Source organism: Lathamus discolor, chromosome 4, assembly GCF_037157495.1.
Source record: "Lathamus discolor isolate bLatDis1 chromosome 4, bLatDis1.hap1, whole genome shotgun sequence".
NCBI lineage: Eukaryota > Metazoa > Chordata > Aves > Psittaciformes > Psittacidae > Lathamus > Lathamus discolor.
The window spans coordinates 21,243,792-21,269,778 of NC_088887.1; the positions used below are offsets into that span (position 1 = coordinate 21,243,792).

General features: G+C 39.2%; 1 protein-coding gene across 14 annotated transcripts in view; it reads left to right on the plus strand.

Moving 5' to 3' along the window:
* CMSS1 (cms1 ribosomal small subunit homolog) overlaps nucleotides 1–25,987 on the plus strand; it is a 258,974-nt gene that overhangs the window by 90,756 nt on the left and 142,231 nt on the right. For 7 of the 14 annotated variants that reach the window (XR_010612157.1, XM_065676584.1, XM_065676587.1 and 4 more), the window contains one exon: nucleotides 22,569–22,658. The exons of the other annotated variants lie outside the window; for them this stretch is intronic. Coding sequence is in view for 6 of the 7 variants with exons in the window: in XM_065676584.1 (XP_065532656.1) it covers nucleotides 22,569–22,658 (90 nt within the window). In the remaining variant the exon portion in view is untranslated. The remainder of the gene's footprint in view (nucleotides 1–22,568; nucleotides 22,659–25,987) is intronic. 14 annotated transcript variants of the gene reach the window in all.

The window sequence follows — 25,987 nt, forward strand, 5'->3', positions numbered from 1 at the left end:
AACCCAGGACACCTAAGATGTTTTTAAGGATGTAATCAGGTAGACTGTTAAAAGGCGGGTGAGGATACATCTTTTCCCAAGCTGACTGGCACTAGGCTTTTTGGATTCAGTTTTGAATTATCCCTGATGGATGCAGAATGTAGGCTTGCCTCTGGTTTTGCTGCTTTTAGAGTTCCCAAAGTGGTAGGAGGTGTTTTTCATCACATTTCAAACAGTGATGCACCGTATTTTTTTATCTTTGACTGTGTTATTGGAAGCGGGGGAGAGTTAGAAGCCAGAATTGGCTTTCTAATTCCACTCAAGTTTGAAACATGAGAAAAAAGGCACCATAAATTCTGCAGTATCTTCTTCTTTATATCTCTTCTCCAACAGCACCTTCTCTGAGTGTTTTTTTATTAATTCTTTATAAATGTTTATTTGTTTATTTTTGAATCTGGGAAAATGGTCCTTATGCTGTTATTCTGTGTTTCCTAGAATGTTGAATACAGTTTGTTTTCTCTTCAAGAGAATTAGCAATTGATCTGAATCTAGATTTTTATTGTGAATAACTGACTTGGTCTAAATTTATAAACCATGCAATGATGAAAAACCTTTTCAGGCCTTTGTGTCAGTGAAGCAAACCGAACTAAAAGTCTGTTTTCTTTTCTTTTATTCCCATTTAAGCATAAAACAATTTATTGTATCCTCAGTAGTGAAGAACAAAAGAGTGCTTATCTGGCATTTGTTAGATTGCAGAAAGAAATAGCTGTAGAGCAAGTTTGTCTGAAAAAACCCTCTGCTTAAAAAAAAATAGATCTCATAGCCAAGGTTTTGGTCTGTCACACTCAGGTTTTGCAAAGGAAGATATGTTCCTACTGCTTTCTCTTTTGCTACATTTTGCACCTATGAATCCTGTTCCTAGTGAGTCAAGCTGTCCAGTCACCCTATTTTCCCACTACATTCTTAGCCAAACTGGCCGAGAAACTTCCTAAAGTTTAGGATAGGTGAGTGAGTTGGGGGAGAACGTTAGAGGGCCAGTAGTCTTACAGATGCTCTTTGAAATTCACTGTATTTTCTATTGAATTATGAGAAGATGCTCTGTATTCAGGGCTACAAGACTAAATTGTCAAGGGTGAGACACAGTCTAGAGGAACTGGATCGGCAGAGATTTTGTAGACAGATACAAAGGTATGCTGTCTTGGTTGCAAAGGGGGAATTTAAATGGCCCATTCCCACACTTTGTGGCTGGTTCCACCTCTCCCTCTGTTTTTATAAACTATTGAAAAGTCTGAACAAAACCTAAATGGATCTCTAAGATAATCGGGGGGGATTTTGAAAGTGAATGCCTGCCAGTTATGGCATCTTTTGGTTTACCAAGGCGTACAAAGTGTCAGTGGTCCTTCTAGCCTTTCAGTTGTTCTGTGCATGTTTACCTTTGCTTTTTGGAATTACCGGAACCAGTGGTGTTAGAAATCGTTTCTCTGCCATTAAATGTAAGACGGAAAAAGTGTGTATAAACTTATGTAAAGTAACAGACTGAACTTGTGTTTTCAAACTTTTTCAGACCTCAGATCATTGCCATTTGTGCTCAAAGTTTCTGTGACATAATGCCACAATATTCTAAAATAAAGTAACCTCTACAGTTGAACTTTATCTGTTTCAGATTATAGCCAGAGATTTAATCTTTGAGACTCTGAAATGACTGACCTTTTGCCTGACATCATTTTCTCTGAAATGAACTCTATATCCGTAGGTACATGTCTGTTCAGAATGCTTGGAAAACATTTGGTAGAAGAATTTTATTCAAAATTACTAGTTTTACCTTTATTTATACTGAGCAGCATATTAAAGCATGTTTATTTAAAATCAAGAGTAGACAGTTACTTGTGAAAAAACCCCACATATACTGATATGAAGGGATTTAAATATCCAGTGCGTCTGCACTGCAGGCCAGAAATTAGGTTAACATTGTTCAGAAAGTATGGCTGCTGCTGCAGTGTAATTAAACTAAAAATTACTTAAGAATGTTATATTTCTGCCTGGATGAAGCTTCTAGTGACAGCTTATTACAGTAACTACTCAGACCAAGCAGGTATATCTGTACCTTTCCCAGAACCAGTGGGAGCTGGTACATGTAAAAATAGACAGACAGCTGTGCCATTACTGCTGAGTGGTCCCTTACCAGACATTGGTAAGATGTGCTCAGTGAGATAAATAGGGAGGTATCAGTTTGTATGGATTGTGAATGTGGCTGGCAAGAAGGAGGAAGAAAGAAGATGCTGTCAAAAACATAAGGCTGATAATCAAGTCTGAGTTACACAAAATCACATATGTTTGTGTTTAAAGCCTCCTTGTGCAGTGTAAATGAGGATCATTAGATACTTTTTTTTATTGGGGACCCCACCTGACCCTGGACTTCGCTATCACACTCATGTTAGATTCTAGATCTTCCCCTGAAGTCAGTGAGATGTTTTCTGTTGAATTTGGTGAGAACTGTGGTTAAATATCAATTATATATTCGTACCTCTCCCATAGGCTTTTCGTAGATATCTTCTTGCCAATGGTCAGCCTTTGTTTGAATAGCATCTCTCTGGAGGGCTTCCAACACCTTCTTTGGAGTAACGAAGCCGTATTGTGCTTCAAGCAAAGCCAAGTCAATTTTTTCAGCCTTAAGTACTCCTATAATTTCATCTTGAGCCTGCAGAAACACAAAGTAAGGTTTTGTTTTGTTAAACTGTATACATGTATTTATAGTTTAGCTTTTGATTTTAAGAAAACTTAAAACCTTTGTAAAGAATGTTATGCACATAAAATAGTAACATGAAGACAGATAAATAGCACGAGGGAAGTATTGGTCTTTGTATTGTATTAGTTCTGCATAAACTCCAACACTTTCAGAACCCTCACCAATGCCTCTTTCTTAGTGATCAGATCATATTGCTGTTTCTGGACCAGGGTGTGGCATTCACAATAGAAAAATTTAGGGCAAGGTGCGTCTTCCGGTAGTAGAAGCTGATTTTAAATTGGTACTGCAAGATGTTAGGATGGTTCCTGACTCCTGGAAGTGTTTCATATTCTGTATATTCTGGGTGGAAAGGTGGCTTCTGTACTTTAAACCTGCCTGGGGTCATCTGTTGTTACACTGAGCTTGTTTTAGTTATGAATGTAGTGAGGTGTGCGGTGCTGGGGATGTGACCGTTTGCAACACGCATCCCAAAGCCATTCAATGATGGCAGTCCTTTAAAAGACAATTGACTGCTTTCTAAGTTGTCTGTGGGGTCCTGTGTGCATGTACGTATACATGTTGAATGCATGTGTGAGACCATGTCGTATGTATTTATAGACATATGGGAGTACACATGCTCATGTACATGTCCTCAAGTAATAAGCAACCTTGCAGCATCAAGTTTTTTGGAAGTAACTGCTGTAGGGTATTCTCAGATTTTGAGCACATGCTAAAAAAAAGGCATTTTAAAAGGTAATGATTAAGAGAAGGTGGTGTTAATCCGGTTTCATAAAATTATGTAGTATAGCCTGAAAATTTTTGAATATCATTGCATTTGTTTCTTCAGTCTTAAGTTACCAAAGAGTAGGTACAATATGTTCTCAGGTACATTCTCAGAATGTTCTTCTGTGTATGTATTTCAGAAACTAAAGCCTGAGTTGGGAGGTGCACATACTTTCTTATCATACAGCACTGATGTCTAAGTCTATGCTGGAGAAACATTCTGTAGATATCTGTAATATTTGAAATGATCTATAGATTCTCTTTTCTCCTAAAACAACCCAAAACAAAACCCCAAACCCCAAAAGAAAACCCCCAAACAAACTAAACAAACAAACAAAAAACCCACCAAAAACAAACAAAAAAAAACCCCAACCCCAAACTAACCATCAAGAATGATTCTTTGCTAGAAAGTTACTAGCTTCCGGATGTTAAGTTGGAGGGAACAGAATACCTGCTGCAAATATCATGCTAATTGTCTCAAAGTCCCACTTCTAATGATAATGTGCTTGAGAATATCTGAGTGAATTTTTGTACTGGGATGGGGGGTTGGAGGGGAACTGGTTTAGGTCACCTCCTTCCCTTTGGCTGTGTCCATCTCTTTTTCCTGCATCCTCTGGTTGTGGAGGTTGCCTCTGTTACAGTAACATAACTACATGAACTGTCAAAAACTTTCACTGTCTGCAGTGACCTCAGTTAAAAACAAGTATGTGCTTATACTAGATGGGTAGAATAGGAAGAGGGGAAATCAGAGGGATGTATCAGGAAAGGATAACACTTTTAGCCTGACTGGCTGAAGCACTTCTGTATTGCTATTTGTGACTGTGTTTAAAAAAAATATAAAATAATCTTTCTAATCCTTATCATTGCATAAAAAAAAAAATAGAAGAGTGATCTTTGTGCATCTTAAATGTTCTGGAATAGGACAGTAATGTTATCTAACTGAAACAATATTAGTTGGATTGACAGCTGAGATCTTCAGAGATTTGACTTGGCATTACAGGAGGTGGAAAATTAGGAATAAAAAATTGCTTGTATTTTTCATTCTTAATGCTTTCTTTAGAATTTTGGATGTGATTTAAAATGTTCATGTCAAGCTCATTGTTTTCCAGGTTTTCATTTCTCTCCATTCCAGTTTTAAGTCTTCAGAATTGAAGTGTGTATGTGTGTGTGTTTACACTTATGTAATATAAATATATATAAGCAAGCATCTCTTTTTCTGAGAGGAAGAGAACTGTTCTGGAGGAATGTGTGACATCTGAATTTTAATCTAAAGAAAGGGCAGGTGAGCTGGATAGAAGTGCTTTGGAAACACAGAAATTGCTGGTTTTCACAATGAAATGTTCTGTAGAAGTTTGCATTGGATCTACCCTGAAGAGACTGGGGCATCTGTCAAATATTTGTGTTGCATGTGTGTTCTCTTAAGCTTGTATGTATTATTATGTAAATATATACTCATATGTTAAGAATAGAACTACCCAGATACTGTCTAGGTAATAAACTCTGCAACTGTGTGATACACCGATTTAAGCTATTTTGGCGAGTTTGCTCTTCCCTCTGTGAGCAGTTTTAAGCAGCCACCACTGCTTCAGTGCAGTCAGCCACAGAAGTATTCTCCTTGCTCACTGGAAATCTGGCTCGCACTTCCTGAAATTACACTTGACAAGATTAGACATCATTTACCACTTGGCAGCTGGCTCCTTTTCCAGGAAGAAAAATGCTCATTCTTCAAAATCCAGTATCTTGTGGGTTAAGTGGCATGCAACATTCAGGCTTCATATTATGTGAAATAGCTATTTTGATTTTTCTAGCAAAAGATGTTAGAATGGGTTTGAGCTGCTACTTGTTATGTGGCCCATACTGATTTACAGGGAGTAAAGCTCATGACTTCATAGGAGAGGGGAGGTAAGAAATAATTAGGTAACAAATCTAAAAGGTCTCTAAAATGTTCTCTGTATACATCTTACAGTGACAAATACTTTGTATTCAAAGTACTCTAGAATGGGGCAGCACAAAAGGAAAGTTTTGTGAGTTCTCCACTTTGAGAGTTACGATTCTTCACAGTGGACCATAAGTGGTTTTAGTATGATACAGGTCATGAATAAATTTTATTTGCATTTAGGGGTGGTGTAAAGATCACCTTTTCTGGCTGATAGCTATAATTTGAGTTTTTATGTACTTTGCAGTTTATATTTGTCCTTCTGTATGAAATCAGGGTATTAACATGAAAGCCATGTGTGTTTGCAGTAATTTGGGATGGGGGGAGGAAGCATGTTTTAATCTGGAATATAAAATAAGAACATCACCTGTAATTCACCCTCGAGGACACTAAGAAGAAATAGCAAGTCATCACGAGAAAGATCCTCTCTTTTCTTGAAAGGACTTCGTTGTCTTTTCTCCCCCTTAGGGCTTCTTAGGATGGTACTGGCTTGGGCTATATCGTCCTCCTTCTGCCTTCTTTGCACTTTTTCTCTCCCATTGTAACCAGCCTCTTCTTTATAGTGGTCTTTTGGCTTTTGCTGGCTCAGCTTTGGTCTGGTTGGACTTTCTGTGCTGTTACTTCTGGAACGCATGGTTTGTATCTCTCAATCTGAAGGAAGGTGGGGAAAAAAGTAATTGTTTTGATTAACAGAGACTATAAAAATATTACCGTAATTTATGGTGGGTATTATTCCATCCAGACTGGTAGTTTTCCCTACCACACAAGGCTGTCATTTGACAAAAGCTAACAATCTTGTGTAAGCCAGCAAGACTAGACTGTGATCCTTGCTTAAGTGAAGTAGCTTTTAACTGGTCTTATGCAGTTGTAACAATTTTCTCCTTTGTATTTACAATGTTAGCGGCTTTAGCAGTGGTACTGCACTGCACATCAGTGCCGACCATGTTTCTCATTTGAGAGACAGTGCCTACCTCACCTTTCAGGTAGACACTTACTGTGATGGGGGAAATGTAGGTTTAGAAGTTTTTCACTAGGAAGATCTTTCTGTTCCAATTTCCTAATGTCTCAGCCCTTTGTGTTGAGCCATGTTTTGTTTTCTCAGTCTTTCCAAGGGAGTGGACAAAAGTGATCCTCCATTACTACAAGTTGTGCAGTTGCATTCCCCATGTTTGGCAAAATGTAGGGGTTGGCACATGCAGACTGCATGGTAAACATGCTCTCCCCAACACCACCACGACCCCAAAACCAAATGACTTTGCTGATGTTCATGGTGTCTGTTGCCTTCCGATAACTGTAAATATGAGACCTTACTACTTTTTTAGTGCTAGACGCTGGCACTCTAGAGGTATTAGTACCTGGCTGAAGGGAGACCTGTACTAACTAGGCCCTTTTGAAGTGCCATTGTTAAGTAAACATACTGTAATGCCTTTGCAGATAAATGACTAACACTGTACAAATATTGATTAACTTCAGGAGCTGTGTTTTGCTTATTGCCACTCAGATTAAGGTATGAATGGATTGTAGTCCACTCTTACAGGGAAACAGAGGTCATGGATGCTGTCTAGTAGACAAAAGCCTGAATCATGTGATTCAAAGGTGAAATTAAACATGTTCCAAATACAAGTAAAGCACATTTTCTCTTATTAAACTGCAAAGCTAATTGCTGAAAGGTCCAGAAAATTACTATGGCCTGTTGTAGGCAGGAGAGGAAGAGGTTCATACCTTCTTGAAAGGACAGTAGTCTCAATGATCTTGACACGAAGGATGCCCTCCCCTATGTTTTCTCTTACACTGTACACATGCTGTTGGCTACAGGGCCTCATGCCACACAGTTTTCACAGCTGCAGAGGCCTAGCTATGACTCACTTTTAAGCTTGTCCTGTCTAATTCTTAATCAGATAGAGCAGTCCTTTTTGTACTGGCAAAAGGCACTTAGTCCCTGAAGAGGCCAGATGACCTGTGAAATAGGTTATCCTGCTGTGGAGATGGAACCTTTGCAGCGTCCCAGAGTGGATTTTTCATCTTTTCTTGTTGAGCAGAGTTGTTATGTATGCTTTACTTGTATTCTGTTCTGGCTTTCCTGAGTGACAGTGCCTGCTGTTGAATCTGCTGATGCAAATATTTATCTGTATTAGCAATTAATGTGAACAGTTAGCAATTGAATTGGCATACTAAATGTATGCTTTAAGAATTTTCTTTTATTGGTACTTGAATGTTCCTGACAAGAGAGACACAAGCACTTTGGCTGCCTTATTAAATTATTCCTTCTCTGTTGGTTTATTTAAGCCTTCTTATTATCTGTATATTGTCTATTATTTGTAGTGTTGTCTGTCTATATAAGGATGTGAGTGCTAATGTGGTTGTCAGAGGATGTAGGTATGAGTAACAGAAGGACAATTCATAACTTCAGATTACCACAGTGTAGCTGCTCATGCAGCAAGAAAGACTCAGAAATGGACAAAAATAAAAATCCCATACACCTGCCTTGAAACTCCTCACTGCCTTCAAATTTACAGACCCCTTAAATGTGGCACCATCTAAGGGACTAACCCTCAAAGTGCACCTGACATTTTGAACAGAATATCACCTGCTCTGTCATGCCCTTGGACTATGGGAAAAAGATGATCCATTCTGTAGTCCACAGGATGCTGAGCTTTTCAAAGTTATTAAGCCCTTAAATGGTTGTTATGTACAGAGTGTAATTTGAAATTACTTCAAGATTCTTTTTTCAAGAAAAGATTTTGCAGTGGGATGCTGCTTGAAGTCACGAGCTGTTGGTTCCCAGGCTCATCAGATTCAGTGTAGCTTGGTAGACTGGTTCCAGATTCAAACTGGAGTAAGGGTAGGTTACATTGAAACATTGTGCTAAATCAATTTAGTGCAAGTATCGTATTCAACAAAGTTTGAATCTATTCTAAGTGTTCATGTTCTCGTTCTTTTAATAGTTCTCTGTTCTCTTTTTTGAGAGAGCTTGCTCATCTTTGAACATGTATGTTGTTCTGCTGTATATAAACGAGAAATGTTCCTCTCCTTAGTGATGAGCAAGTAATGTGAGGGATCAAAATATGCTTTTCTGAAGAGCCAGATGAATAAATGATCATATGTTTCTATGATGTTAACTTGGTCTCCACCCTCTCAGTCATATTCTGAAGGAGATGAAACTCTATTTGTCTCTTTGGGAGCAGCGAACAAGCAGGTGGTTCAGAAATACCAGCACTTTTGTGGGAAAGACTGAAATATCCTTCAGAGATTACTTCATCACAGACACTGTAGGGTTTTAAGAGACATCCCTTTTTTTCCATCCATTTTTCACTTTAGTATTTTCTCTTTAGTCAGTGATTGATTTAGGAGCTAACAAAATCCCTCACAGGACCAAATCTTCCCTTAATCCCAGTGTAAGGATCCTGAATAGTTGAGAACTTGCAGTTTCTTCCAAAAATCTGTGACTAAGCAAGGAATTACATTTTTCTGGTTTTTAACATCCCTTAAAGGAATTTGACAATCCTTTTGATTTGCTGAGATTGATGGGATTCCTTCCAACAGACTGACACTTAAAAGGAGTTAAGATTGCTCAGCATCCAAAGTAATGGGAGAATGCAAAGCACATGATACCTTTTGGAGCCCTTTTCCCATCACTACAAATGTGGTTGGGGCAAGAAAAAAGGTGATCTCACTTTAGTTGCCACAGGGCTACAGGACTTTTCTTCTTTTCCTGTGTAGCAGAAACTACTTTTAAGCATCATGTTTAGCTTGGTGACAGACATACATGCCTAAGGAGAAAATAATCTCCTGTCTGTGTTTGCTTTCTTGTGTGGTTGTGTGCCAGGTAGTATCCAGGCATGGGAAGGGGCTTTTGGCTAGGCGATGTCATGTCCTTCACCAGAGAAAGCAGCGGGTTTGTCTTGTTCTCCCTCTGTAGTCCTGATGTGGCCTGCGGGACAGCAGTTGACCTGTGCTGAACCTCAGGAGAAGATGAAAAAGTCGTCTTATTAATTGGAATCCCAGGATCTGGCCATTTCACAGCATCACTGAGCCTTTTCTGGAACTGATGCCTTCTGACAGAATGTGTTTAAGACTTTCATCTTTCCCCTGACTGGGAATACATTGTTTTGTTGTAAATTTGCATCACTTCTAAAGAGGCCATACAGGCCTTGTGCTATTTTAGTGCATAGGCTGGGCAGTAAATGAGAGAAGACTTCTTTCCTTTAACGGGTTCCTCACCCAGGGGCTCTTGGGATAAGTAGGTGTTTCCATCCAGGCATGGAAACTGCAAAATTAAGCAGGTTATCTGGGAAGGCTGATGCAGGAGTGCTTACCTGTGTAGCCTGATGCATCTGTTGGCATGTGGAGTTACAGGGGGTCAAGCAGGAGAACGAAAATAAATTACCAGTCTGTTTCCCCTCTTGCATGATCTTGTCAAATGTTTGTCTTTGAGGTGCTTGGGGATCCTGCAAGAATGGCAATATCTCAAACAGGAAGAAAATCTGGATTCAACTGAGAATGTAAACACTCCCAGACAGGAAAAGTGCATGATTGAGAATCGGATGTCATTTTTGTGCTGGTCGTGGTTTATGCTTATCTGACCACAACTCGGATTTCTCATCCCTTGGAGACAGGAAGCCTCTTCTGAGATGCCTTTTGAACTGTGTTACAGAGTTGTCATGTTACTCTGCTAATAGTAAAGGTGCTGTGAAATTTCCACCACCTGTTGTCTCCTCCTTCCCCTTCCAGTCCTGTAGTGTTGTGCACATATGCAGTGATTGTGGTTAGGTAAGACCTTCCCAAGTACATTTTGCATATGAGGTCTGTACGGGCTTTAGAAGGCTGCATCTATGTGGGAGGTTTTCACCAGGTCCTTTGAAGAAGGACATTGACATCATTGTCAGCTGTCTGTCATTTCAGTATTGGCATTTGAATTTGTGATCTGGTCTTCACTCTTGTAATGTCTCTCTATATATACACACACACATCACAGGACACTGTTCCTGGAAGTAGAGAAAAGAGCCTTCACTATGTGGCCAGTTGCTAGTTTTGCAGCTCTGAGCTCAAGTTCAGCCCTTCCTGATTAACTGATCTCAGCCCATCTCCGGCTGAGGCTGTATTTTCCCACATATTTGAGTTCATACTGTGACAATTTTAATCATGCCCATTCACTTTGTTGTGCCTGAAAGCGTAAGTTGCTTGCTTGGAACATACTTGAAGTTTTCATATTAGGAAAATATAGTTAGGAACATATACTGCTAGTGAGGGATGTCAAACCTTCTTCTAAGCAGGGTTCTTCAGATGGTCCGTAAAAGCCAAGTGGTCTGGGTACTACACCTCCTTGTGACGATCCATAAGAAAACTCAAGAGTTTGGGAGTTTGGCCTCCCTGCTGTATCACATAAAATTTCGATTTTTTATTTTTTTGTTTTTTTTCAAGACTGGGTAGCTCTTCTGAAAATCTGAAATGGAGACCTGGATTCTTCAGGGGTTCCAGCTCAAAAATCAGTACTTCGAGAGTTTTTTGTCATGGGCTGATTTTTATCTTGTCTCTGGTCATACCTTGGAACAGTTTCTTACCATGGTTAACGCTCAGAAGTACTCGCATTAGTTTTTCCTCCTGCTAAATCATTCTTCTCTGTCATCCTCAGGAATTCAGCTCTCCTAGTTTGTGGTCCAGCATTTAAGAAAATTACAGTATATTTATTACATTATATGTGTACAGTTTATGTACCAAATAGGTTAGATGCAGTAGATTTCTTTGAGGTGATTTGTCTTCCTGGTGAAGTGTTGTGGTTTAAACGCAGCCACACAGCTCGTCCACTCACTCCCCCCCTTCTTTCCCTCCCTCTACTCCCAGAGGGATGGAGAGGAGAATTGAAAAGAATGCAACTCCCATGGGTTGAGATAAGAACAGTTTAGTAACTAAGGTATTACATAAATCACTACTGCTACCATAATGATGATAAAGGAAATAACAAAAGGAAAGAATACAACACCTCAACACCAGCTGACCGAGAACTCGCCCCCCCCCCCCCCCCCCCCAACCGAGCACCAACCGATACCTCGTCCAACCCTGCAGTCCTAGCCCTTCCGGGTAACTCCCCGTTACATCCTGGGCATGACGTGCTGTGGTATGGAATACCTCTTTGGCTGGTTTGGGTCAGGTGTCCTGTCTCTGCTTCCTCCTGGCTTCCCCTCCTCCCTGGCAGAGCATGAGGCTCAGAAAGTCCTTGGCCAGACTAAAACATCTGTGTTATCAGCTCTGTTCCCAGGCCAAAAGTCAAAACACAGCGCTGCACCAGCTGCTAAGAAAGAGACAAATGACTGCTACTGCTGAACCCAGGACAGTGAGGTACTACACATGCCTCAAGGACACAGTGTGCAGCTAAGGTTTGAATTGTAGTTGGAAAGTGTCTCTGAAGTTGTATATAGAATCATAAACTGATTTGGTTTGGGAGGCACCTTAAAGATCACCCACTTTGAATCCCCTGCCACTGTCAGGGACACCTTCCACTAGACCAGGTTGCTTTAAGCCCTGTCCAACCTGGCCTTGAACACTGCCAGGGATGGGGCAGCCACAGCTTCCCTGAGTAACCTGTGCCAGTGCTTCATCACCCTCATAGTGAAGAATTTCTTTCCAATACCTAATCTAAACCCACCCTCTTTCAGTTTAAAGCTGTTCCCCTTTGTTCTGTCCCTACAGGCCCTTGTAAAAAGTCCCTCTCCAGGTTTTGGCGCTGGAAGACTTACATGCGTGGTTGCTATAATGTGCTGCTGCAGGGCAGCAACACTAGTATAATCCCATGTTTCCATGGGTTCAAAAGGTGGAGGAGAAATCAAAATAGCTAGAATTTCTTTAACTTTCTACTTCTGTAAGTTGAGGGCTGTGGGGAATTTTATGCAATTATACTGAATTGCTTCTGAGAGATTAATATAGGTAACTTTTTCTCTGCTTCCTTGAATTTAGGGGATTTTTCTCTTTCTAAAGTAAAATGCTTCACATTCAGTTTGTAATTAGACACTAAAAGTGGATTATTAATAATGATTTCTACTAGAGAGATTTTTGTTGCATGTGAAAAAATGTTACTATAAGATCAGGTAGATCTTACTATTTGAAAAGGTAAACCGCAGTGCCATTACCTTGCAGTTGTGTGTATGACAGATTTTTATTGGTAAAGTGCACTGAAATAAAACTCAGCTTCTCTGATTTCAGTTACATGAATTTACTTTCCAGGTATAGAATTTTCCTTTTTTATGAGCTGAAGAAACAGTTATCATTATTTAATACAGTGCTTGAGGTTTAATTCTCATTCAGCTGCTGTAAGTTTTCCTCACTGAGGCTGTGTCTCAAGTCTCTCTGCAGGCACCAGTTTCTGTAAAATCTGTGGAAGTGTCAGTATCTTGTTCTCTCTCTCTGGCTTGTTTGAAACTTCAGTTGGCCTTTTCCCAGAATCATCTGTCGTGGGGGTGTTCATGAAGCTGAAGGGTAGCATATTTAGACTTGTGAAACAAAAGTTTTTTTACATTTTACATAACATGTTTCTGTAAATCCCACAGGCAATACCTAAAGCAGGGTATTTGAGGACTTGAGGAGAGACTATATATCTATTTGTAAAATAACAATATGCAAGATTGAAAACAGAAAGGAAAAAAACCAAAACCAAGTGGTTTTAGGTTTGGGGTTTCAGGATACACCAAAACTTACTGTATGGTAGGTCACACACCTTCTGCCTACTGAATGGTGTAGTTTGTGGTTTGTTTGGGGGGATATTTCAGTTTGGGTTTTGGGTTTATTTTGGGGTGGGGGCAGAGAGGCTTGCAACTTTACTGAGGATTTTTACTGGCTTTTGGTTTATGTTCTGCAGGTTATTGATCTGATCTACCTTTTACACACCTCTATCTCATTTCTGATTCTTTCATATGAGATCCATGCACCTCTCAATACTTCCATTTCTGGCTTTTGCTCTCCCCTTTCTAACTAAAGACTTACTAATCAAAATGTTACAGAGGTCCTGGTCACGATTAGTATCTCCTTGTGCCAAACTTGGTGCAAACGTATCTGAAAGTGTTGCTCAGCAGCACAGTGCTTTTGTGCGAGTACATGACAGTTTTGGCAGAGTTTAAAATCCAGGAGAAGTTTCTTGGTGCACAAGGCTCTCTAAATGCTCACAAGCAATGTGTTTGCTTGTCTCCTAGCTGGCAGGTATGTGCCCTTGCTTGAACATGCTTCTGATAGATAGGCAACCTGCAGTAATCTACACTGTTGCCCATACTTACTTTGCTGTCCTCAGCAGACCTGACATAGCCAAAATCCTATCACCAGGTTATAAGGTTACCAGGTGTGATAACCTTATAAATATTTCAAGGTGAGTTTTGTGATAACAGATTAAAAAAAAATAATTAAGAGAAAAAAAAAGTCCCTTTTCTCAATAGTGTTCCCTCCCACTTCCTGGACCTTCCTGTCACCCCAAAATGCGAACTTCTAATGTTCTATGTTAATAATCTAAGTGGGATTAAAAATACTATTAATTAAAGGTTTTTCTTACAATGTTTTTGATAGCATAACAGATCTCTTAATTTTAAAACTTTTTCAAATTATTGAGAAGCAAACTACAAATTTTATGAAGAGAAGTCTGTAAGAAAAAAAAGACAAAAGTAGCTCATACAGTGTGGTGGAATTCTTACATTTCTGACTTCAGTTATTAACTTTCCCTACGCATACACATGCGTGCATACAAATGCCACTTCAGTGGCCAGTGTGTCTATTATAATATGGTCCCTCCTTTCTGATGAAAGACAAATTGTCTCTGGCAAAGAAGTGCTTGTGACCAATAGTCTTCTTGTGTGCCCTTAAGCATGCTGGTAACGTAGTATAAGATCATTTTGAAAAGCAGCCTAAAATCACAATTCGCTAAAGAGTATCTAATTGAAGAAATAGAATGTTATGGTATTATTAGCTGTACAGCTGGGGGTGAAAGAGAAGGAAGAAAGCAATGGTAGTTCTTGTATTTCACTCTGTGTGTGTCTCCATATGCACACATATAACATTTTAAATAATGTATTTGTGTACCAAGTATGTGTCTGTTTAATTCTTTCGTGCTTTCATGCATGTGGCAAATACAAAATAAATGGTCTTTTATAAACTTTCAGCGAAAGAGCAGTAGTACACACAGCTGAAGTACCTTGTTTTTGTTTTCAATGAAATATGTATGGCTAGTAAGCAAGGACTAACTGGTACATGATACCTAGTTTAAGTTAATTTCTTATCCCACAGTAATTGATCTGGGTATCCAGGACCCAAATTTCTTAACCCTTGCAGCCATGTTCATTTCTGTTTTATTCTTTTTTTTAATCTGTTTGGTGTTTGCATACATCCATGAGTCATGAAATAGGCATCTGAAACCACAGTGAGGACTAGAGAATAAAAATGTATACCTTCAAAGTGAGTATATATTAATTTTCTTCAAGGGTATTTCTGACAAGCATAGCTTTTTTGAGACATTTTTTGTGTGGGAGTGTTTGCCTCAGTGTTGCTTTTCCCCACACATGAAAATAAACCACAGACTTTTACATATCCTGAGAACAGTTTCTTCAAAGAAAGATCAAAAGTCTCTACTAACGTCTGAGGAAGCTGCATGGCTGCCTCTCTTGTGAACTCATGTCTGTGGAGTTGGCTAGGACAATCAAGATCATTATTCCATTGATTTGATCATTTGCGACCTGCTCCAAGAAGATGCCTTGTTTGGAGGAGGAGGTGGGGGAATCCACAGGTGCCCCTGATTTTACCAAGGCAGACATGAATAAAATAACTTTTCAAAACCAACCCTGCTATTTTTCCCACTATATTGTGTGGGAAGCCCTACTTCAGACAGTTGTCTTTAGCAGTCCATTTTTAGGATTTCTTTATAAGAATGAGTTGATTGATATTTTGAAATACACAGTTTTATCTTCTTTTGTGGCTATTGGAGTTACATGAAATGTCCAGATAAGGCTTTCACAGCAATTGTAGATCTGATTTTTTTGTCTGCTTGTTTGCTAGCTTGGTATCAGTTTGATTTGTCCAAAAATCTCTTTTTGTCTGTTTTTTGCATCTAAGCAACACAGAAAACATATTAGCCAAGCTTTGAAAGTCCGTGAACTTCTCCCTGATCTGGAATTCCCCACCTTTAGACAGCTTTGTGGAAAATAGCTTAATTTTTCTTTTTCCTAAGCCCTGTGTTTTCTTTCCTACATTAATGTCAGTTTGCCTTCATGAGCTTCATCTTTTATACTTCAGACCAATTCTTTGAGTGCTGTCTGATATCAGATAGTACTTAGCTCATAGAAGCTGTTGAGAACAGCATTTCTGTTTTGAAGAATTTTACTGTTTTTGTCATGCTGGCACAAAGCATCTGTGAACAAGGACTAGGCAGGACTTCAGGCTTATATCTAAACCTAGGATTTCTGAGTTGGGTTAGGTTTTTGTTTGGCGCTTTTTTTTTTTGAGGGGTAGTGGTGGTTTTGATTGTTGTTTGTTTGTTTCAAGCCAGACATTTTCATACTGTCCCCATACATGATTACATTCTGCTACAATCTAGGAATCAGACAGTAATCTTTGGATTTTCTGATCAGAAATTAAATTACTCAAGGCTGGGTTTTTTCCTATTTTTTACGGTTTTCTTTTAGCTGTGGACTCGGTCTTCCTTATATATACTAAGGTTCAGGTCTTTATTGCATTCTGCAATTTGGTACTTTGTGTACCTGTGTTGAAGAAATACTGAGTTTTTCTTTGTATTCTGTAGTACGAAAGCAGCGTGGTATCACATCATTTTCTCCTTGCTTTCTTGTCTCATTAATGGCAATACCTAAGTATATAACAACAGGCTAACATTTTTTCTGACTGTGATAATATTTAGTTTTGCAAGAAATCAGCTCTGGTATTTTCCATGTAGATGGCCATGGAAGATTCCTTTCCCCACTCCCCACACCCACTTTCTCCGTATTTAATATCCAAGAGAAAAATTTGGATAAATCAAATAAATATCCTAAATCATTCTTTCCCAGGAGTTTAATGGAAGCAAAATCTCTCTCAGATCTCCAGTCCTCTCACTGTAACCTTTCTATACAGATAAGATCTTATTTCCTATGGGACAGAGGTTTTAGGTTCCTGGTGTTAGTGAAGGGATGCTGACATCTGGGTGAATGGCATGAATTCTCACCTCTGAGCTAGGAGTCCTGGCTCAGTACAGTGCCTTGTAAACCACTTATCTAACTCTACATATGCTGCCTGTGGGCTCTTGCTGTGATTTATGGTGACAAGTTGCATGATTTTGACAAGAGTGCCCTAGAGTCACAAGGTGCTCCTAAGAAATTTAGAAAACTTTAATTTCTAGGCTTTGGTGGAAGTGGAGGTCAGTGTTGCATTGGTATTTTGAAACAAAATCTCTTTTTCCAACAGGAATGTGTATTTCTTTTTGTTGTTTTGGAGGCTTTTTGTTGTTTTGTGTTTAATTATTCTTCTGTTCTTACTTGTTCTTACCTGTTGATTTTGTGGCAGCAGGTTTTTTTTCATTACCTGGTGCTTCTTCACCTCCACGCAAATGAGCACAAAGGAAACATGAGCTTCCAGGTAGATTCTCAAGTCAACTTTGTAGTTCTTTATTTCTTTGAAGAATCTTTTTTCATTGTTTATTGCCTTAAATAAGCTCAAGTAAAATTCTGACTTTGAGTGGTGGCTTTTTATTTTTTCATACTGTTCATGCTCATTGGTAACTGTGGCTATATGTGTCTGCCAGGAAAATGTGAAAAGCACAGTTTGAATAGTAACTGTACATAGTGAAATTAATTTTTGTACATGTTCAGATTACAGGTTTTACTAGCCACAGCATTTGGTATTATTTATTATAATGGCTTACAGTTTTGGACCTTCAGCTCCCATAGGAATATACCCTGTTCTGATGATGCAGCTTTGGCAAATGCAATAAAAATGCACTGGAAACAACAGCTTTCTAATAGGAAATTTCTTAAAAGCAGTCAAGTTAAATTGCCTCCTGACAGAAAGAGTGGTGGAATGGAGGTCAGTGAGCCAAGTAGATGTACCTCATCTGTGTCCCTGCCTGTGCTTTCTTCTCCTCAGCCCTATCTTCTGCTTGTTTGAAATTTGGTCTTGAGGCCATGATCTGTGCTTTGGCATGGGATGAATGGAGAGAAGTCATATATTCTTTTCATTGCTACATAAGGACCCCACATTTTGCTACATGAGGTTTGTATGTAAAAGCAAATGTTGATTTGTGTCTGCAGCTGTGACTTCACCCTGGTTTTGATTATACTGTAGCTGAGTCCTTGGAGGGGAAGGGCAAGGGCAAGGCATGCTCGAGAGGTGACTTAAAGCACATACTGTTATTTGTTCCTCTCTTTGTTTTAACCCTTCAATATAAGGGTTTAAACCTTCAAATAAAATATAGCTGTGGCCAGTTGCTAGCCCAGTGGCTAGTGGCAGCCAAGGAAAGGGATTTTGCAGGCATAAATGGATGCACGTATATGAATATATTACAAGGGTCTGATGTTCAGAGAGGTCCTAAGGGAACACTAAAGCCTCGATGCCTTCTTCCCTATCCCCACCCCTCTAAAGTACTCTCTGAAAAGCCCAGTTCAAACACCTGATTAACCTTTTGGAAGAATGGTAGTTAACATTAAGGCAGAGTCTTTGTATTGCCAAGCTTACTTGTTTATCGTCAGTTGTCCTGTATTTTGCTGGAGCTCTGTTACATGCATGTTGGTGCTGGAGAGACTTGGCAGAAAGCTTGTCCACCTGCCTCTGTGATGTCCAGTGGCGAACAGCATGGAACTAGGCAGAGGCAAGGTGGGACACAGGAGATGCAGTAGGGACCTTTTTGCTGCCTCTCTTTAGCCCTGGAATTATGGGAAGATTTGGGAAGGAGCCTGTTCCCTGAACAGCAGGCATCATAAATGGGTTGATCTGCCAGGAGGGTGGTGTTAGAGTTGCTTTTTTTTAATCTCAGTAGCAATTTTATTGTGTTTCTACTGGTGTTTTTCTGGCAGCTGAGGACAGGTCTGCAGCTTTTTAGGTGTGTTAGGGAGGGCATGGACAGGTGACTATAAATGTTTGCATTTAACATGCAAGGCCTTCCTAGAGAAGCAGTGAGTCATATCCTGCAGGCACAGAGGGCCTCCTTAGAGCTGCCATGTATTAAGACTTCACTGAAATTAATCTGAAGCTAATATTTAGCCCATGAGGGCACCATGACACTTTGCACATGAATAGTGCTAATTTGTTATACATTAAGTCAGCGGGTTAATGCCATTTCTTAAAGTACCTGTGTACTTCATCTTCTGAACATATCCTTCTAATTCTGTGTTATATAGGTACACACATCTCTCCAGGACACATTTAAAAAAAACATGTAAGTTTGCTTGTGAACATTTGCTTAACATCAAAAAAACTAGTAATTCCAGAGCAGCCCCTTGTTTGATTTTTGAGTGGTTGTAAAGGAGTCATTTTAACACACAGCAGGTGTGTGTAGTGATCTTATGTTCCCATAGTGTTTACATTCTTTCTCTAAGAGGATAATTTTTCTTAGCACTCTTCCAATCAATTCTGTTTTGAGAATGAGTAAGTATTTAAGTTACAAATGAGTAAGTATTTAAAAAGTGTTAACAGTGGAGTTAATTTACCTTGACTGAGACAATACACAGCCCTGAATAGCTAGTTTTTCCTCTCTATGTGCAAGCAATTCTATTGGAGGAATGATCAGAGATCCTAACACTCTTCTGACACCAAAATGTTAGGTTTTCTGCTCATATAAATTTCTGGAGATAAAGGAAAGGAAAGGCTTTTAAATGAAAGGCTTTAAAATATGTCCTGCATCATGTAGTACCAAATGCCTGGTGAACATCAGAGTGCATATGGTAGGATTCTGCAAGCTTTCCTTGTGCATTAAAGTCTGTGGGGCTGCATGTGTAAGACTGGATTACAGAGTTAGGGACTGTTGTATAACATAACTAATATGCTAGTTATACTGCTAGTGTAACTCAGACTACATGCATTTTCCTTTAAGTATAGTAGGGCCAGTCACAAAATGTATCATTTAAAGGAGTGTTGTTAACAATACTGCTAGTATAACTCGGACTACATGCATTTTCCTTTTAAGTATAGTCTGGCCAGTCACAAAATGTAGCATTTCTAAAGGTCTGTTGTTAACACAAGCATATTCATTAATTAAAATAACGGATCTAGAGACAGCAAGACGTTTTCTCCTTACTTCAAGTTTTAATAATTTTCTTGCCATGTAGCCTTGAAAAGAAGAGAACGAGGAAAAAACCCACCCAACCAATCAAAACCCACAAAGAAACCCAACAAAGATAAAATTCAGTGGGAAAGGGAAAGGTATATTCATCATACCTGAAAAGTAAAACTACCGCCCAGTTTGGCTTTTAAGGTTGAACTGAAGGAAAACGAGGAAGAAATGCATATATATGGTTTTGTGAGGTAGATTGTGGCTCATAACACTGGTATTTAAAATGGTATTGCTGTCATTATTTTGTACAGGTTCATTGTTAATTTCTTAGCTGGCATGAGATGAAGACAGTCTGTGTGTTTATACTCAGATCATTTGCATAGTGAAATTGTTTTTGTCATAACTTCAGCTTCTTGCAAAGTAGAGCTGCAGAGCTGAAACTTACCCATCTCTTTAAGGTTAGTTAGTGATTTCTTTACAGTGTATATGACTCTGGACAAATGCTTCAACAGTAAATAGTAGTGCCTCTTGTTTCAGGAAATGGAATTAAATTTGAGTAGTTTTAAGTTGCTCTTCAAATAAGTCAAATATCTTGATTTTTTTTTTTCTGTTCATCAGAGGAGTTAAGTAAAATCTTCAGTCTTTTTTTGATACAATGAAAATAGCCTTTTGCAAATTGCTGTTCTAGATGTAGTGTTACTTTATTTGAAGAATGATATGTACAACTTCATAATGTGCTGTTAGGTTCTAGACAGGTTTCTTAAATGACACTGAAAACTGATAAGAGTCATTATTCACAAACCTGATCATCTTTACCTTACTCTGCATTGCACATTTCAAAATTAAGTTGTTGCTAAGAGGGTATTAAAATGCACTGCATTTCTTAAGGGTCTGAATGATGACAAAACCTTATAGCAAATTCTTGTTCTTGTGGTGTTCCTCATATAGCTCGTAAATCAACATTATCCAGTTGATATCCTGTATGTGTTGTTATCAACAGGATTTGTCAGAGATGTGGGGTTTTAAGGCTCTGATCTAGGTACAATTCAGTTTAGCAGGTTGAACTTGATCCTAAATGATTACTATTGTTCAGGGACTGTAAAAATAGTTTGGAGGCTTAGTCAGAACTACAGTAATAAATGTAGTGAGCAGGCTTTGAAAAAAAATTTAAGAACATGATCCTGTGAAGTTATACAGGCCACCTGTGCAAGACGTAACCCTGTGCAGATTTAAGGCTGCCTTCCCAAAGGGCTTGTACAATATTTGTAAGAAATACCTTTGTCGAATTTGCAGCTGCCTTGTTAAGCATGGACCTGGTCATCTGCTTCATGGCTTGGCAGGTACAACAAAGACAATGTTTCTGCCATCAACTAGAGCCTACAAGGATGCCAGAGAGAGACTATTCATCAGGGACTATAGTGACAGGACAAGGGGTAATGGATTTAAACAGGGAAAATTCAGGTTAGATATAAAGAAGTTCTTTGCCATCAGGGTGGTGAGGTACTGGAACAGGCTGCACAAGGAAGTTGTGAATGCTCCATCCCTTCATTCAAGGCCAGGTTGGACAGGGCCTTGTGCAACCTGGTCTAGTGAGAGGTGTCCCTGCCTGCAGTGGGGTTGGAATTGGATGAGCTTTAAGGTCCTTCCCAACGCTAACCATTCTGTCATTCTATGATTCTAACCACTGGAATGACAGTGTTTGCTGGCACTGCTCTAGGGGTACCACAGGCCCTTGCTGTGCCCCCTGTCCCGGGCAGGCAGTCCAGCCTGGCTCCAAGTTTGGTGCTGGAGTGCAGAGGACCTCTGCACCCCCTAACCATGGTCTGGAAGATGAAGGAACAAGAGAATAGCCTAGAAAGATGAAGGAACAAGAGAATGGCCTAGAAAGATGAAGGAACAAGAGAATATCAGGAGGGAGGAAAGAAACCCATGGCAATACATGTGTATGACAGTTTTGGGGAAGTGGCTGCCAAGGTGGGTATTTCATGGTGTATTGCAGAAGCCGTGCATGCTGGTTGAACTGAACAGAGCATCTGGAAGCCTCTGAATATCACTGTGCTCTATTGTGGTGCAGAAATAACGCTTCTATATATTTATACATACATATTAAAAAAAATCTTTTTAAATATCTAAGTATATACATATACATATGTAGACCTACTCTACTGTGAGGGAAAATTGTAAGGGCTGAGACCATGACATGTTGTAAAAAAAGATGATTCTTTGTCCAGAATCAGATCTCTTAATATACATACTTGCTTTCAGATATGCAGAGGAGTGTGTGGAAAGGTTTGCATACTAGCTGTGCATATGAGCTTAGCCTAGTTGGCTATAGGCAGTGAAGAGGGATGGGGCTATCAAAGGGCACTTTCACAAATCTAAGGCTGGATTCTCACTCAGGAGAAGCCCTGCTTTCTCCATGGGATGTTGCAGGAGAGTGAAGAGACTGGTCGGTTAAAAAAGGCTAAGTATGAAAACTCCTTCCTTCCCTGTTTGCCCTCTTTCTTCTGAAAGGAATCAGTTTGCTTCTCAAAGACATTGAACTGCTTTTTCAGTGCAACATACCACAATTTGTTATTCTGAAACCCCGCAGAATTGATGCCAGGGTTGTAGCAGGAATATTATTAAAATAGATGGCTTATCGACCTATTTAATTAGATGTTTCTGATGATATCTCTAAGAAAAAGTCCTGAGGTAGTTATTAGGAACTGTTACTCAGCAAAGAGGGCTTGTTAGGGGATCCCTCTTTGTTGTGGGAATACTTCAGGTCAGTCTCTAGCACTGGTCAGAAACCAGAGAGCTTTAAAAAAGCAAGTAAGCTAAACCAGAGGGCATTATTATGCATTCATGCAAACATATTTCGGGTTTTAGATGCAGTCGATTCCCTGTTTCCATTACCAGATTACCTGTGCTCTATCTCCTAGGACTACTATGCCATGACTGTTCAAATGGGAAAGAAAATGTACAAGAGGCATCTGATTTAGGACGTCGATATCCTGAGCAGCACACATGTGGTAAATGGAAATAATTATTTTCTCATGCATGATAATCGAGGGACACTAAGTGAATCAGTTCCCCACAAAATTGAAACAAAGTGCTTCCTCACACAGCACGTAGTCAAACTGTAGAGGTCAGTGCCACAGGTTATCTCCAAGGCCTGAGGCATTAGTGCATTCAGCAAGGACATTCACAGAAGATCAGTTTGGTTGTGGTAGTTTGGCAGAATGTTCTGGAGGCAGCTTAAATCCTTAAATGGCAACTGAGGGCATGCTTGGAGAAGGCTCACTCTGTTGATGCTCCCACTGCTCTCTTTGTCCAAGCATCTGCTTTTGGTCCCTGTCACAAAGGTTTTGGAACTAGTTTAGACTCTGGCTTTCCTCATGCCTTTATCCTGTAGCATGGGTGAGACTCTAGACTGTTAATTCTCCATCACCCTTTAAAGCTAGGTAGTAAAATACATTTTGCTGCAATTCGCTAATTATTTACAGCAAGGAGTCACTCTAACTTTGCCCATGTGATACTTCAAACATCAGAAGTTACAGCTGTCATAAGTCATTATTTCCATTGAGAATAGTGATTCATCTTTTCATGAGTCGTCAAGAGATCTCACAGTGGGAATGGAATTTTAGCTCATGTCACCATTTTGTAAGAGGAAATACATATGGAGACAGGACAGTATGTTTGAATGCATGTTTTCGGTTGGACTGAGTTGTCTTTAAGAACTTCTGTCTCTGAAGTATTTTTAGTGAATTTTGTGTTTATTTGTTCTTGGCTAGCTTCAGCATGGTACTTGTAAAGCAAGAAGGCTTGCTTTTTATGTAAAAGGGACACTTCATCTTAGCCTTTCAAGTGCGGCTTGGTCCTATTCAGGCGAAGCAGCTTTTAGTGTGGTAGAAGAGTCTCTGAAGAGATTTCAGTCTTTTTCTCCGTGCTTATAGCTGCTGCTATTCCAATCAATGTTTTAACTGTCAAATGCATGTCTGCTGTATTCCTTTCATCTGTCTGGTAGAAATTTGCCTTGCTTTTCTCTAATTGCTTGTCAGAGTAGTCTGTTAGAGATGCTGTCTCTTGGGGAAGAGCTAGCCGCACCAGCTCTGCTTTCTGTATTACTGTAACTGTGTATTAAATTCTGGAAAGAAAAATGTTTTGAAGAAGGTGATTTCAGGATCTGTAAATCCAACATCTCACAAATTACTTTGCACTTTGGTTGTGTTCTTGTGTTGAATTTTTTGTTTTTATTTTTCGCTTTGGTTGTCTTTTTAATGCTCAGTATACAAACGCAGTAGGGGAGTTGGAATGGAATTTGGAAAAATCTGAAGTCCAAATGTCTCAGTTTTATAAAGAGAATAAATATGTTAATGAACAGCATCTGTATAAACTTGGGGTAACACTGTGCATATTTTCAAGTGTTGTATTTCTTATGAAGAGATGTCTTTTGTAAGAATGATACTATGAAGGTTGAATCAAAGGACAGCATTTGGAGAGGGTTTTGAAACTGTGTACCATGACAGGATACAAGCCTTTGTCCTTTCCTTTAAGAATTTAATTTTGGTGCAGTATTTGTGCCAAATTCTAATTTCCGGAAGTCAGGATGTTGACATCCTTAAAAATATTTCACAACAGAAGCCTGGTTGTTGGCGAATCTCTTTTCTAGTGCAAAGTCCATAGCTTTATGTAACCAGGGAAGCGATGACAGTCAGGGGAGTGCTGTGAGAATGCCTTTATCTTTCGGTGCTTCCTGCAGCACGCTGTGGCTTAGGCAGTGGTTGTGGTAAAAGCCAATTAAATTGATGTAAAGACCAAGTTGATTTGACATGCTTTTTAACCAAGTGTTTATTAGTTGAAATAATCTTGGATGGTTTTTGTCATATGTTTGAATGGGAACTTGACTCATTGTCAGAAGTCTGTGTGTATTTGAGCATGTTAAGCTGACATTACCAAATGGAACTGTGTGAGGCTTTTGGCTTGTGTTTACGGAGTATAAACCAAAGGGTCCTACCTGGCTGCCTGTAGAGCCATAAGAATGTTAACAGAAGTCAGAGATGAAAGAAAAAAATATATTCCATACAGCCTGTCAACTTGCCAGTACTGGGTTTTTCCTTGGGTTTCTTTCCACTGTTTTGTTCCATCTACTTTTAGGTACCACAAGGGATGAGACTTCCTCTGCATTCCTTTGGAAATTATTTTGCAGTCCTTATAAGACTTTATGAAGCTTTCCCTTCATATATATATATTTCCTGGTCCTTAGATTTCCAGAGCAGAATCTGGACCCCAGTTGTGAGGGGTTGTCTTCCTGTTAGCTATGGCAGAATGATTTAGGCATCCTTCTTGCTGCTGTCTGCTTTTGTTAACCAAGTAAACTAGTGAACATCTGCATGCCTCAAATAACAAGTGTTTTTGGATAGTTATTGTGATACTCTCTGCCGAAGGGTGCTGTGAACATTTTAAATTAACCTGTATGTGTCAGATGAAATAGCTCTTAGTTTCTTTTATTGTACTTCTTGTTTCTCTCAGACTGGATTTTCTGCACAATGCTTGGCATCCCTTAAATCTTTCTAACCAGTTTCCCTTGTTCTCCTTTCCCTGACCTCTTTCCCCTTTAACACTAAGGTGCATGTGCATAAGCCCTACAATAGGCACATGAAAAGGCTAATTATAGACATAAAAAGCTAGATTAAGGTCAAGTCAGTGATTCATCAGTAAGTGAAAGCTAAAATAAATCATTTAAATGTGAGATTGGACAATTTTTCCGCGTTTCATCAAAGATAATTTGTCCCTAAAGAACATGTTTCCTGTGTCTCAGCAGTTCGGTCCCAATGTGTATAGAACACGAGAAACTTAATTTGAGATGTTGTTTGAGCCTGCAGGAACACAGTAGCTTTTACAATTGTTTCAAACCCCAAAATGTTAATTAATTCCCTCTTTTCTTTTTTTTTAAATAATGTACATATATAAACTGGTAAATATATAATTATTCTAATAATTATAGCTATGGAAAAAGAAGGAAATTGAGAGCAACTGGAAATCAAATGTACACAATAGTGCACATCTTCTAATTCTTGGCTTTGGGAAATACTTTCTTGATTCCTAAGATATGTAGTAGGTTGACTTTACCCTGTGAAGTGGGGGAATATAAGCTAATAGAAGCTGTAAGGCATTGACTTTGTGGGTGCGCCTTTACGCTAAAATAACAAAGATAGAATTATGGTAAATGTATAATTCTCAAGAGTCGGTTCTTTTAGGTTTCTGGAGCTGAAAAGGCAGGAAGGTTTAACTCTGGCATAATGTTTCTGAAATAATTTCTTCCTAAATGAATTTTTAATATCTGTTCGGAAATTCAGGC